At 44.1% G+C, this 15,473-nt stretch overlaps 1 protein-coding gene and 1 long non-coding RNA gene across 3 annotated transcripts in view; one reads left to right on the forward strand and one right to left on the reverse strand.

Moving 5' to 3' along the window:
* Window positions 1-1,707: 1,707 nt before the first annotated feature.
* On the reverse strand, window positions 1,708-9,473 carry LOC120322817. The gene is made up of 3 exons (XR_005562743.1): window positions 9,182-9,473; window positions 8,169-8,301; window positions 1,708-1,811 (listed from the first exon to the last, which is right to left on the reverse strand). It is a non-coding gene; the product is annotated as an uncharacterized LOC120322817 (long non-coding RNA).
* Window positions 5,622-15,473, forward strand: part of COL12A1 (collagen type XII alpha 1 chain) — a 102,982-nt gene continuing 93,130 nt past the window's right edge. The window contains exons 1-3 of one of the 2 annotated variants that reach the window (XM_039379142.1): window positions 5,622-5,877; window positions 8,437-8,544; window positions 8,677-14,616. In XM_039379142.1, coding sequence (XP_039235076.1) covers window positions 14,598-14,616 — 19 coding nt within the window. In that variant the 5' untranslated portion in view covers window positions 5,622-5,877; window positions 8,437-8,544; window positions 8,677-14,597. Of the gene's footprint in view, window positions 5,878-8,436; window positions 14,617-15,473 lie in introns of both variants that reach the window. The other variant, XM_039379143.1, reaches the window with a different exon arrangement.

The following is a 15,473-nucleotide window of genomic DNA, read 5'->3' on the forward strand; positions in this document are numbered from 1 at the left end:
AGATACAGGCTTCTCTGGTACAGGACTTTTTTTCCCCCTTAAATAATTTTCCCTTTTACTTCAGAGTAGACTCTTACTCTGTCAATCCAACTTATTTCTGACTGCTGTGCTCATAGTCACACTACAGACAACTTGCAACTCACCTAAAACAAGTTATTATCTATTGTCAGCCACTACAAAACAGCTCCCCAAAGTATGCTGTTAGTACTAGGTATGGTATGGAGGATTTCTCTTTGAAGTCCAGGGTACTTGAAATAACAGTGGATAAACTAAATGACCTCTCAGGATCTTTTCCAGCCTCCTTTACTATGGTTCTGTGCATTTGCATCAGATTCACTTGTTAGAGTGCTTAAGGTTTTGAATGTTTGTCCTGCTGAACTGACAGTTTGGGGCTGACCTTTAAATCCTCTAAACCCCCATGGAAAGATGTGCATTGGATAGAGTGCAGCAGCAGCTGATTACTCCCTCTTGAGAGCTTCCCTCCAACCCCAGTCGGGAATCTCTGCATCCTCAGTGCCTTTTGTCTCTGTGGAGGAGTTAAGGACTGCATCAGTCGTTGGCCTAATGACAAAGATTCTGTCTTAAAATTCCCCCCCATCATTAACTATTCCATTGTCTGCAACAAAAAGATCCGGTCACTCATCTAATACAACTTGAACTTTCAATACCTTTGAGCACCTTGCCCATTCATACACAAGCTTATCTTCTCCATAAGACTACCTACACAGACCCTGCTGTCACAATATACATTGACTTTTTTTTTTTTTTAATATAGAAGGATTAAGAAGAATTAGCAAAATGTTCCTATTCAGAGCTTGGCACTGTACCATTTCAGACTTCGTTGCTGATTAATATAGTGAGTTTCTTTGTAGGGTGTAATTACACTGAAATAGTTGAAGGGTTACCAAATGCAGGGAAACCCACAGCGATTAATCTTTCAGTAGATATTGAATCCAATTAGGTACTCAGTGACCATTGCAATATAATGTTCTGCAAGTAGAAGCTAATGACTAGCAATTTTTAAAAATGTTTTGATTTTTTAAAATTATGGGTTTTCTCAGTAGCGTCAGAATGATGATCTCAATGGATCATCATTCTTTCACTGGGGACCCCTCAGCTACGGGAAGAAGAGGAATGCTTAGATTTGCATTCACAATTCTTTGTGGCTAGTCCATTGCTGTGACAGGAATGGTCATGTTAAAAGATAGTGTGACACCTGAAAAATATACAGAGTCACTGTCCTCAGTGACTTTATTTTCTTGCTCTCTTTACTAGAGCAAGATTTGTATTGGCTTTATTACAGAATGCTTCCTGAATAGATCAGCACTCTGTCATGAAATAATGAACCAGCTTTTTTGAAAGAAAGCATCTTTACTTAGGAGCGTTTTAATATAAAGTGTGCTGGTGTATATATATGGAAGGGACTGTAAGATGGTTGCATCTATTTTTTCCAATTTTAGAACTAAAGATCTACAGTTTTTTAGAATTACTGCCTACAAATTAACTGGCTTTTTTAAGACTCCCAAATTGCATTAAAAGACCAGCTCCTTTCTATTTATACCTCTGTTTTTGAATGATTTATTTACTTTTCCAGTTCTACTTATCTGGAGCCACAATAATTTTCTACTTTCAGAGTATTACATGATGGGGAAAATAAGTTAGACAAATTAGAGAAATAAACAGTTGCTAAGGAAAACATACCTGGTGAGGGAGATAATTATTTTGTGGCTGTCACACTCTCCAGGGATGCTGCTTCCACAGTTGTTCCACTAAATGAGTAGATTTCAGGTAGAAACAGTCCTTTCTGAACTCTGCTAATACAAGAAGCCAGTTCTCATTATAAGAAGTCAGACTAGTACTGATCTCTAAATACCAACTCTGAAATGAAATTATCTAAATAAATAAACACCCGACTGAGTTCTTCTCATTCCATAGACTGGAAATCTCTCAGAGAAGGCAGACCCTGGAAGAAGCAGTTTGCTCTATTTTGTCCTTCTGAGTTTTATAGTGCAGATATAATACCATGAAATATTAGTTCTATGACTGACTTAATAGGGAATAAAAAATACAGTGGAAAGGCTGTGCATTGTGCAGTAAGGAATTAATGGGCCTCTTAAGTGACTGTACTAAGACAATGTTTAATCTAGATGTACTGTAGAGAGAGATGCAGTGATACACCAACCAGCAAAGTACTTCCCAAATAGATGTAGGCAAGTCACTGGCAGCAGCACAGTTTTACCTGTACAATAGTTAATGCTTAATCTATAAATTGTTTAACGTTCAAAGAGCTAAAACTTTTTTTTTATTCTTCCTTTGTGAAAACATATACTCAAGTGCATATATTCATATGAATAATGCATTTACCATATTCATATGTAAAGCAGATGCAACTAACTTTCAAGAAGACACAGAGGCCAAATCTAGTGTGATATCCACATGGAAACAATATTCAAGGTTTACAGTGCTGAAATGTAGAATGTACTGTTTTATTCTGCCCTGGCAATGCAGTCTGAGGTAACAAACAAACAAACAAACAAACAAAAGGTGCCAGAAGAACAAAGTTGCTTGAATTACTCTAGACCCAAAACCAGTTAAAAGTTTCTAAGAAATTCCTGGTTACCTGCAATATTACATATCTACACCAGAAATGGACAATATTATTAAAAGCATAAATATGAATTTAAATGTCAATTTTTGTATTTAAATTTGTCACTGTTTCAGTGTATTCGGCTTAGATAGCAAAGAAAATACAGAGCTGGAGTGCAAGGGTCTTAATGTGTTTAACACTTGTCTGAGAAACAAGCAGTCAGGAGAGTGTTAGTAAATGTTTATGCATTTCAGAAATGCCTTCTGCATCACATATTATGTACTCAGACTATGAACGTACATAGCAACAGAGCTGATTAAAAACAACCCGTTTAATTACTGTGATGTATGGGAGCACACATTCTAAAAGCAATTTGTTAGTGTATTTTACACATAAATGATCTTAGGAGAAGCATGATTAGAATGGTTAGAACAAAGAGTTAAAGATAAGAACAAAATCCTGCTGCCCCAAGAATCATTTGTTTGCTTTTGCCAGCTCTGAATCTTATTTCAGGCCAAGAAATTAAGCAAAGCTGGTCAGCTGAGAGGAAAAGGAAGTTGTACCCTCAGCAGCATCTGAGGGTCTATGAGGGAGAGTCTGTGAGATTCTTGCAACTCTGAGAGGCCCATTGGTTTCAAAGTCTCTACTCATATGAAATTCTTGCAACTCTGAGAGGCCCATTGGTTTCAAAGTCTCCACTCATATGAATTCATTCATAGCTTTACACCAAATTATTTAAACATTTTTAAATAATTGGTCTGAGTGATTTAACTTTAATAGAATAATGCATATTTTCTTCCATCTTCATTATTTGCATTAAGCGATTTTAACTACTGACATAAAATCTTGGCTATCCTATGATGGAAAAAATCCACAGTGAATTGTAAAAAAATACTGTTGCAGTGCACAAGTGATAAAAATACTTCATTTGCCTTAATCCACTTCCTATGGAAGGATATTTCATCGTAACCCCTGATGCTCCTTCTTCTGAAACTATTGTTGACACCTCATTTATACTGGTGTTCTTGGTAAGTTCATTCAGGAAATTAAAATTTTTAAAACTTAACTTATTATTTCTTAGAAATATTGCTATTACATATCAGATCTGGATAGGAAGAAACTCAATTCCCCATGCCAAAATGCCAAAAGAGAAAATCCAACTCAACAACTGGGCAAGTGCGATTAATAGGTCAAGAGTATTTTAAAGTTTATCAGCAGAGGAGATGTTGCTTTTGGAAAGCGCATTCTATCAATACCAGACAGCTGAAACTGTGCTGTGTCCCAAAGAGGAGCTGACTCACTTCCAAAGTGTCTGGAAAGGTCAGTGCATGTCTTCTGGTTATCACTTTCTTTTCAGCGTTTGGGTTCCCATGGAGATGACAGGTCTGTTACAGAAATGAAACTCAGGACACACACGTCCTCCTGCCTGCTCCTTGATCTCCCAGTCCTGCGGAAAAAGGAGCCGTCCCCTGCTAAAATATTAATCTCTGCTATGGGTCACTTCCATCCCGGCTGGAACCTCTCCTGATGGCTCTGCCAGTCACGTCGTGCACGGCGCCGACATGGACCCAGCATAGCCCCGGAAACTGACCGACCACTCCGAGCCGGGGTCCTCAGCTCCGCGCTGAGGCTTGGCTCCCTCTCTCCCTCTTGCCACCCTTCCTGGCACTGGTTTCCATCTTGTCCCCATGGCGGTGGCCCCGAGGTCCCAGAGGACAGACGGACGGACGGACGGACGGACGGACGGTCGGTGTGTCGGCCGCCACTCCCGCGCGCCGCCGCCACCGGGGGGCGCTCCCGCACTGCGGATGGGGCTGAGGGGGGGCGGGGCTGCGCCTCTCAGACGCCCGCGGGTCTCTCCCTCCCCGTTTGCTCTCGCTCCTCGCCCAGCTCTGTTCCGTGTCCCGAGTTGCGGACCTGCTCCTCGGGGACGGTGACATCCCGTATTTTAGCCCGAAAGGGTCCCAGACGAGCCTCTTCGACAGCGTTACCGGGGATGCCCTTCCCCGCTAATGTGGGAGCAGACGCGCTGCTGACGGCGGGCCCCGGGGAAGCCCTGGCTGAGCCCCGCTGGACGACCTGTCCTCTTGGGCAGGGAAGGGACAGGGTGTCTCGCCGTGTCACCCTCTGCCACGGCACGCTGCAGAGGCCAGGACGCGCCGGGTGCCACGGGCAGGCTCCTGGGAACGAGAGACGGGAGACCCTCGCGGACCCTGTCCACCAACGGGCTTGGCCCCACACTGGAAGGTGCAGTTCCTTTGGAAGGCACAGGATTTCAGACAGGGCCTACGGGCGCGGGTTTTCCACAGGATCTGACGGAGGGGCCGTGCGCCCCGTCCCTGTGCCCGGGGAGCCGTGCTCGGCCCGCCGCAGCTGCTCCCGGCTCCGGCGGCGCTTTGTGCTCGACCCAAAACACCCATGTGGAGGAGGGGTGTCGGGGGGAGTGTGTGTTTTATATATGTCGGCTGCCTAGGGTGGAGGCCAGACACACCTGAACTGTGCCAAAATGACTAAATCCCCTTTGCCCCCGAGGCTCCCGGCTGCGGCACTGGGAGTACCCGCGCTTTTCTGCAAGATTGTCCTGGAGACCAGCCAGGTCGGCAGGGCGAGCGGGCCCTCCGCAGGGGCGACGGGGGCTGCGCGGAACCCACTGCGCGGGGACACCCTCCGCGGCGCCGTCCCTCGAAGCCGTGCCCGGAGACCCAGTTCTTACACTGCTCTCCCGTGTCTCCCCCTTTTGGGAAGCCTAGGGGAGGGAGGGGGCGGCGGGCCGGGCCCCTGCCTCCGGGCGCGCTGCCGCGGCGGCCGCCCGTCTCATGCCGCAGGAATGCGCGGAGGTATGCGCCAGTTTCCAGAAGTGGATCCCCTTCCTTGCTGGAGCAGAGCAGCGCATATATCACCCGGTGGCAGCAGTCCACCTTCCCTACAGTTTCGTAACCGCTTACGAGGGTAAATTGAGAGTTGGGAACAGCCCTCTATTAAGTAGCAGATTGAGAAGAGGCTCTTCCCACTTGGAGAAGGCAAGTCTTCCCAAACAGACCCCTCGCATCGGGAGCTACAGTAATCGAGGCGCCTCCTCTGCGCTCAGCTGTTGCCGCCGCTGCTGCTCCTCGTTCGCCGCTGCTGCTACTTGCTGCTCCCTCCACAAGGTGCCCCCGGAGCTTCATCTTTATCCTCCTCCCTTTACCCAGGTCCGACTGCTCCGGCTGCTGCCGCTGCGGGCACCGCCGGAGTCATCGCCGGAGGAGCTGTCCTGTCACCGATCCCGCACCCCGTGGCCACCCCGGCAGGTCTGTGTGTGCCCGCGCAGGAGCGGGGGTCCCCTGCCCTCCCCGCCGTCGATCCCCGCGGCCCGCCCTGTCCGCACGCAGCACGCATGCAGCCCCCTCTGATGCACCTTAGGCTGAGATTAGCAGCGCCGGGCTGGAGGCTGGCACGGGATTGGGAAGGAGCGTGTTGTGTGCGCTTTGGGCATGTCAGAGCCGGCTGCAGGCGTGCGGCCGGGCGGAGGAGAGGTGAAGAGCAGAGCGCCCCGGCGCTGCTGGCTGTCAGCCCCGGGGAGGGCACGGGGGAGCCCGGCGGGTGCCGGGCGCCTGGGCAGAAATACATAGGGAGGCGGCGGTGTTCCGCAGACGGAGGCTCCCGGCGGCCGGAGGCTCCAGGCGGAGCCCTCTGTCAGCGCCCAGCGCGCCTGCAGGCAATGCTACCGCTGCGGCTTTGGCAGGAGTTCTCGCTTCCCTCCCCTGTGTGTACAGCTGCCGGTGATGCTTTCTCTTGCTTCCAGTTTTTTATGCCTTTGATAGGTAGTGGGTTTTTCTTGCGGTTTTTTTTTTTTTGGTTTATGTTACTTTTTTCTTCTTTAAAGTGGTAAATGTCCTGCACTCTGTCTGGGAGAGCTTTGGCTAAGCTTTCATAGGTTGAGTTAGTGTGAGATTGGACTGGCACTGTGAAAGGCTGTTTTTTTTTTTTTTAAGCGGTCTCTAAAGGTCAATGAGAAAACCTTTAGTTCTGACACAAAGTCTGTTGTGTCACAACTGAGCCAGTGAGAGGACCTTTCCTCTACCACCTCCAGGCTTTGTTTCACATTCCTAAATTTGCAAGAAGGAAACAGAGTGTTCCTAGGTGGACAAATGAATGCTTTGGCTGAGATGATGTATTTCATGAAAGAAAAACGGTAGACCTGCAGCAGTAGTGAACTCCTAGATGCCTTTGTGAGATGATTAATTTCTGTTGCTCTTCAGAAGGATCAAGAGATGGCACTCAAAGCCTGCACAAGATTTCCAGGACAAAACGTCCTTTTGCGTGAAGTTCAGGCGATCATTAAACTCACTGCACAATACTGTATATCTTCCCAGGGACAGCCGTTTTCCATGCAGAGCTGTGATATGATTTTGGAGCTTTCAGGGCAATTTAATACTAAAGCTCGCCTTTCTTGTGTTAGGGAATCATTATGGTAATATTACTCTTCTGTTTACCCTCTGGAACTGCCATTGGACTGAAACCATTGCTTAGGTTTTCTTCGAGCTCTTGATATTTTCATGTGCAGTAAAGGCATTTGGCTAAGGCAAGTATATACAGCTGCTCAAAAGAAGCCTGTTAAGCTCAGTGTCAGTAACTAGGAAATTCCTGGATTTCCATAGCATCCACCCAATAAGTGTGCCTTGCTGAGTAGTTCTCTGGATGGTAGAAGAATATTATTTTCCCTTTCAGTTGTTTCTGTGGATGAATGATTTATGTATTTTTCCTTTGTTTTGCTCTTGGCATCTTCCTGAGAAAATCTGTTGCCTAATTGCTTTTGGAATTCTCTTTCCTCCAGCCTAATTATGATATATGATGCATTTATGACTTTATTCAGACAAATTGCCCCTCTCCTACTTCCCAAGATAGAAAATCCCAAACTTTAGAAACACTTATATTTGTAAGTGATGTGGACTGTTCATATTAGCCTTTACTTAGACAAGGAAATAATTTGGAAGTTTGGCTGGAGTAATTGGGAGTAATTTTACATGGCACAGAGCATATAGTTATGAAGCTGCTTGCAATTAAGAACCGTTAACTTGGCCTAATCCCACCTTTTTTGCCAGACAACCTACAGCGACTGTGAGACTCTTTTGTCTGTCGGCTTTTAATAGTATATTTTAAATCTGTTTTCTCTAAGGACATGTAAATGAATTATCAGATGTTGAAACATCATGGCTAGACAGAAGTGTCGGATTTCAGTTGTGTGTCACACACACTTCTGTATAACCTATTTCAGACCTTCAAGAAATGAAGAATAGTACATTTGTAGGCAGAACCCCTCAAAAAAAATTTTATTACAGTTTCCAAACTGCCTTGAGACCACTAAAACAAAGCTAACTAAGTGGTTCAACAGTTATGAAAAAGGAGCCGAATAAAATCCCCAGCTGAAAGAGACATTTAGTTGATCCAAGGCAGGAATGACCGCTGAATTAGCTATCATCACATTCAGCGATGAAGTCATGGAGCTCCCTTTTGGCTCCTGTCTGAGCGGAGGCACAGGTCTTCACTGCGCTTCCCTGATCAAATTAACCCTAACTAGGTTAAAGCTTCAAGTACTTACTGTGGTTGGAAAGACTTCAGCAACAAAAGGCACATTATTGCAAGATGAGACTCTCCAGTTAGTCATACAGATCTTTTGTCGTCTTGGACAGCTTTCAAGTCTAGAGTTTTCAACCTGGTCCCGTGGGTGGGGGCTGGGGATAAGGGAACAAAGTGAAATCCGTGGTTCGTGGTTTTTATGTTTCATGAATACACCCACGCAGACCTTTAATCCACACGTATCATTTCCTTCTCCTTTCTCCCCCTTCCCCCCTTCTCCATCACTGCAGATTCATTCATGTTGTTGTGATCTGAAAGAGCAGAAATGAAGACAGCACTGTGCTCCGCAGTCGCTGCTCTGTGTGCAGCAGCCCTCCTCTCCTCCATCGAGGCTGAAGGTAACCTTCCCCTCCCTGCCCCCTTTCCCCGGTGCCCTGCTGACCAGCAAACCTCCCAATCAACCTGGAGCTACCGGCTCTCTCCCTCTCCACTTTTGAGTGTAACTACTTTACTTTTTCTCTCCTTCATAGAAACGCCTCTCCTTCCTTGCCCAGGTCCTTCTGTGCTCTCTTTCTCCCAGCTAGTCAGCTGGACTGTAACTCCCTCTCTCTGTCTCTCTGGTGTGCTGTCCACACCACCCCACTGACAGGACACAGGCCAGCCGATGTGGCCGCTGGGCGCAGCGCCCCGAGGAACCCACTGCCACTGCTGCTGCCGGCGGGCAGCCCAGCACGGCTGGGGCTGTGGCGCTGCCCCCCTGACGGACCAAGAACGGCTGGTCTCTGGGCTTGTTTAGTAATATTGAGAGAGGAAACGGAAAACCCACCACCCAACAACCCACAGCTTTGAAATAAAATGCTCCAACAGAGTATGGCTCTCTGCGCCTGTGTGTTTTGTCCAGCCGGACCCCTCGCCTCTGCCCCGCCGGCCTGCTGGTACATCGGCCTCCCCTGCTCAGCGGGGCGACCCCCGGCTGAGCCTTGGGGTGGCCGGACCTTCCCTCAGTGACACTTCGACCTCTGCGGAGGGTCTGACCTGGGGAACGTGCCTGGGGAGATGCTGCCATTGCCATGTCATGTGTCCTGGGTACTTCTGAAGGGAAGGCTGGGCCAGGCCTTTGTAGGGCAGCCGGGGCTCCAAGGCTCTGGCATGCGTGTGGCCTTGTCACCTGCAAAGAGGCTTTCCTCCTCCTCCTCTGGCCCTGGCCCAGTCTCTCTGGAGGCTGAGGCCCCTGTTGGCCCTGGCAGTGTCCTGCCTTCAGCTGAAGGGTTGAAGACCTGGAGAGACCTGCCTTGGCCACCGCACTTGCTGTAGCGTGGCTCGAAATGGCGTGGCCCTGGCACATTTGCTCCGCAGCAACTGTGAGAACAACCTCCCCTGCACCCTCAGTGTGAGCTGCTTGGCTTTGGTCATAGTCATGGCATTTCTGCCAGTGGTGGCTGCCAGGGGCAACAGAGATGCCGAATATCCTGCACTGAAATGACTTGATCTGACCTCTGGGACCTGACTCCATCATAGGGTGAACCAAACCACTGGGTGTGAACTCCCTGGGATTTACTGGAAAAAAAGCAGAAGCCAGCATCTGATAATTCGTTCTTTTCTCCCTTCCTTCTCCTTCTGTCTTGAATTGAAACAAATTCCCTGATCATGGCCTGCCTGCCACAAGCTCCTGTGTCTGGACCTGGTCTCCTTGGCTGATGGTTACTAAAAGCATGGGGTGCCAGACATGCCTTGGCAGTGTTTGCTGCCCCAGCAGCAGTGCTTGCTTGGGGCACACAGATGGGAAGTACCCTGGCTTTCTGGAAAAAGATGGCATTTCTGTCAGTAGTGCAACATCTGGTCACCCTAGGAGAGAATCAGCCCACTGCCTTCCTCTTGTGCTACGTTGTTGTTGGCTAAGGAACCGAAAAAGGTCATTTCAAGTCATTTCAGAGTTGCATTTGAAATGCAGGACCACCGTGCCAGAGAAAGCAGAGAAAGAGTACAGTTTTGATGAAAGGAGTGTAATGGTTTGTGTGTTCTTCCCCATCTTAGGAGGGAGCTTGGTTGGAGCTGGAGTACTGTTGCTGTTGTCCTGCCCTACTGATTACACGTAGGGAGTGTGCTATTTCTGAAAGTAAGTGAAGGTGTTTTATTTAGCTGTAGCGTAGACTAAACCAGTCATAGCTTCAATACTGTTAAAAAAAGCTACAAAAATCTATTTGGAGCAGCACACAGTTATTTTATAACAGTAAAACTGGACACACTGCCAGACAAGCTGGCCTAACTTGTTTAGATCCCGTGTGGAGGATGCACTGTTGCTAAGCAAAAGAGTGGACAAAGCCTGATCTTGAGAGTTGTAGAGCAGTCCTGGCCAGGACTTACATAAACAGAAATGTTTCTTAAATAAAATACCTAGTTTACAGTGATCACATTTCTATGAGGGAATTCTTCTAGGTTCAGAGTTTTTAAGTAAAAGCAGAAAAATGTGTGGTTAAAAAATTGTGGTGCTGAAAATGGAAGGTCAAAACTAGAAGTACTTTAGGACTTGCTGTGGTAGGAACTGCTTTTGTAGAGCTTTTTGCAGTGCTTTTTGTTTGCACTATACAAAAAGTCATTCTTCTGCACTGTTTTAATGTTGTTCTTCAATTCTGCATCATTTTGTCGATTGCATGTTGGATCTTATTCACTTTAGTTCTGGTATCATTACAAATTAAATCCTGTCTACTGAACTGACTTTCTCCTGTGAACATTAGTCCTTTAGTCTTTTTCCTATTTTCAGATCACTTTGTGGCAAAACTATCCCCCCTTCCCCTCCCCAGATCAGTCAATCAGTCTTGTGCCTCTTTGTTTTGGCTCTCTCTGTGGCATTCATGAGAGATGCATTTTGAATTTTCTTTCCCTCAGGTGTGAGTAGGCACTTGGTGTGAAGAAAAAGTGAGAGGAGAATAAGGGAGAGGACCATTTGATGTGATAAAGATTGTTGATATGGGGTGGGAAGGTGAGGTGAAAGCAGAGAGAAGGAAAAGATTAGTTCTATTTTTCTGCCTTCCTTCAACTGTCTCTCCTGGGAGTAGATCTATCTGGTGTTTATCTGATGCTGCTGTTCATAGATTCCTGAATCTTCCAGTATGAAGCTGGTTCTTCATCAGCATCACAGCTGCTCTTAAGTCCTTTGTGAGAACTGTGGTCTGTTACTGTTGACAAGGCAGAGCTGCAGTAGTGGTGTTAGAGTTTTTCTACAGAGATGCAGCAGCACAGGATTTTCCAACTGGGCAGTCACTAGGATTAGAGAGGGTAAAACCCACATGTAGTCTAAATTCATGGCATTTCAGTGGGGAAATTGTTTACTCTGGTCAGGGCTGCAAATCTGTTTTCAAGCTCAGAATTTTTTCTCTTACAGTGAAATTATTGTTTTATTTTGCAATCCTTCTGATCTCTTGCTCAGCTTAAACTTCCTGTGTGTGATGCTATATTTTATGCTATAAGTTCTTTTGTGCCTTTTTATTCTCTCTGCTAAAATTTCTCTCTGTCACAGTATTTTTTCCATCTTTGATCACAAAGAACCAGGGGTTCTTATTTCAGTCATAGTTATGAGCCTCTAAAGGTGCTGCCTTTTCAGTTTTTCAGGAACTGGTTCAGACCTGGAAAAGTCTATTGACTAGGTTGCAGGTAGGGAAGGAGACCATCACTGATCCAAGTGTGGGACTTTTGTAAAGTGCATAAAAAGGTTTGTCCTGTGAAAAATCTGTTACCAGGATATGCAGTAGAGTAAGTGACAAATAATTGCAGCACAGCAGTTGCAGAGGATTACAGTTTCTCTTGTAAGAAAGCTTGTATTGAGTACACTAATTTTCATTGAATGAATGATTTAGAGATGATCTGGGATAGCTGAAACTTGAAGTTAACCACCTATCCAGCTTTAGAACTGGTTGGTGGAACCATTATTTTATTACCTTTTGATGTCTACTTTCTATCTCTTGAGAAACTAGCTGTTGATTTCTAAGTTCCTAGGAGAGAGAACCATGTAGATTGATATGTGAAACTGAAATTTTTATATATATGAAGGTGAACTATACCTCCCTGTTTTTCATGCTGCTAGTTAGAATCAAAGTGTACATGCATTTGTAGGTGTATACACTCATGCACATACATATATATGCACAAACATGCATGAAATTTGGTAAATATTCATGCATGCAGTGTATATCTATGCAGTTGTGTTTAGTTACATACATCTTTATATGTATAGATATATAGATTTAAATGAGGTCTTTTTCAAAGTACAGTTATGAGTTATAGATCTATTTTGAAGAAATTTCATATACATGTACAAAATAAAAAAATGCAACAATACAGATGACAATGTTTCAGTGTTGTGATTGGCGATGAATATCCAACAAGTCTGAGAAGCAACTCTTTACTACATTTCTAGGCTGTAGCTCATTCTTTCTCCCAGTTGCACTGGCCACACAGACTTCAGAGGAGCTTGACTGGGGTCATGATCTAGTTACTTGTGCCAAATCCATGCCATTTCTGGAAAAAATACGAAATGAGGAGTTTGGGCATCTTCCAGCCTCAGCAGGGCTTGTTGCTGTGACAGTAAGACTGGGCTTACTCTTCAGCTTCTGTAGATTGTATATATTTCATGTTATTTTAACATGGGCTAACATGTTATTTCACATGCTAATCATAGTCCATCTTTTCCAGTGAGTGGAATTACAAATTTTGTTTCTCATAGGGATTGTGGATGGCAGCTACTTCCAAGATATATCACTTTTAAGTGTGGTTCTGGATATAAATTATTTGAGCTTCTGGTTATATTTTATTTCTGTCTTGTTAAGATATTCACTGGAATTCTCTAGCAGTCACACTGTGTTATCTGCAAAAAGCTGTAGACTTTTGTATATTAGATTTGTATTACCTGTAAAGTAATACAAGCTAGTATAAGACCTGCGTAGCATGAAAAAGATGTTTTGCTCTATATTTTTTTGTTTCAGAAAATATACTCTTATTACACATGTAAATAACACAAGAAATGGCTATGAATTAAGTATATTATGTCTGGTTGGTTTTTTGTTCGTTTATTTTTTGTTTGGGGTTTTGTTTGTGGTTTTTGTTCTGTTTCGGGTTTTTTTGTGGTGCATAGCATAGACTATCCAATTAAGAAAATTATCATATCACAGTTCTGAGAGTGGTCAAAATTAACGTAGTGTAAACATTATTGTTGTGCAGCAGGATATTTTTTACTACTCTGGAAAACTGTTAGGGAGCCATGCATTTCTGTGCATCAACACTGGGATCACTGTATTAAGGCAATACTATAATGCCATCACATATTATGATCATGACTCAAGTCAGTGAGAGGTGTGGCATGGATTTTGATGGACACAGGATGAACATTGTCACTACACTGTAAGCATTAGGTGCAACTTCACTTCTGCAAGTAGTCTGACATCAGGACTGCTTGCTTGAGTAAAGCTGTGCTTGCATGTCAGATTTTGTAAAGTGAAGTTTTAAGGTTTGTCCCAGTAATGGGGCAATCTCCTACCACAACCAAGGTCATTTTGTTCCTAGAACTCTGGTCTGATTCAGTATTGCAGATGTATTATTTTTCCACTGGTGAATTCCTTTCTGGAAGAAGAATTTTAATGAGGTCGAGTAACAGTTGCCCTATTTTATTATCACAATAAGATTTTTATCATCTAAACATTTTGCTGTACTTTGGCTCAGCTTACTGCTCTCAGTCATATGACCATGGTTTGATCTTCACCCCACATATGGTTTCATTTGGGTGAAATCTGACCCATGTGAAGGTCCATGGCTGTTTTGGAGATTCTGTTTGAGTATCAAAAGCTTACAGACCATCTGGCAGATATTTTGATGACATTGGATCCAAACTGCTCCTTTTTTTCACTCAGGCAAGGTTCCTTTTTGGATTTGAATGGGTGTAGTATTCATTGCTTGAGTTTGATAAACCAGCCATAGGTTGAGAATGAATGGATTTAAAGTGCAGCAATGAAGACTGGGGTTAGGTGTCAGGAATAACTTTATGATGATAAAAGCAGTGAGGCCTTCGGAGTAATTTCTGTGGGAAGCTGGCAGTCTTGCCAATAGTGGAGATCTTTAAGAATGATCTGAGCAAACATGTCAGAAATGACTTGGGGTGGCTCATCATGTCTTGACTATGGGATGGATGAGGAGACTTTCAAGGTCCCCTGCAATGCCGTTGTTCTAAAGTGCTGTGATGACCTGGATGAACAGATACGTCACTTGTGAATTGATGTACTATTCTTGTTACCTGCCAAGATCCGCATCTGAATTTTCATAAAATGAATTAAAATCCTTTAAGATGTTAAAGACTTCCTCACAGTCAGCTTTTTCAGTTTATCTGGAATCCGGTCATTTGGATATCAACAAGTTGGGCTGCTGCTGTCCTTCAGCAGTTAAAGCCTAAAGTCTCTGCTGCAACATGCCAATTTACTTGCAAGGTTGGTAGTGCTATTTTTTCCATGTACTGAATTTTTTTTAAAAGCATGCTCAGGTCAGTTGTCTCTGCCTTTGCATTAAATTTGTCCTGAGCCATTGCTACTGAAACAATATTTTATAATGATATTCTTATCACCTAAATGTATTTTCCTATTAACATGTGTTGCATGATTTTGATACTAAGTAACTACCCTGATGTCTCTAGCATTGTGATACTCATAAACTGATGAATAAAATGTGCATGCAGGTTAATGGTCTAATCTCACTGCCTGTGTATGGACAACAGGAAAAATAACATTTACTTCAGTACTAGTGTTATCTATCGTATCAGTATTACAAAGCCATATTATCCTATGGTTTGAAATGACAGAAAATTAAAAGGAGAAAAATGCCAGATTTTTTGAGCAAAAAATTTTACTTTTTGCAACTGAACAGTAACTTTTCATAATTAAACATTCTAGCATTTACCTCTTTATCTGCTTTTAAAATTATATACAAATCTGAAATGAAATCTGACATATGATGGAGATCTTCCATGAAACAGAGATCTGTCTATTAAAAATGCCTGCAAAATCCTCTCTCAAGTAGTTAAGGAAAGTATGGCTGGATCTAATCTTACTTTGTAGACCTATTTAAACACCTACCATGCACTGACAGTGAGTCAGTAAAATACTGCATGAATAAGCATGACAATTTTACGAAGAGAATATCATTATAAAATATTTATGAAACGTCTTTGTGTAATGAACCTTGTACATGGAGGCTTTTGTTCATTGTGGGAAGCTGAAAGAATAATAATCAACATTTCATTTACATATGCATGATGCTGCAAAATAGCGTATGTAAACTATTTCTTTCT

The sequence above is a fragment of the Pipra filicauda genome, unplaced genomic scaffold (genome assembly GCF_003945595.2).
Source record: "Pipra filicauda isolate LSUMZ 115617 unplaced genomic scaffold, ASM394559v2 scaffold157_size4220110_pilon, whole genome shotgun sequence".
NCBI classification, from domain to species: domain Eukaryota; kingdom Metazoa; phylum Chordata; class Aves; order Passeriformes; family Pipridae; genus Pipra; species Pipra filicauda.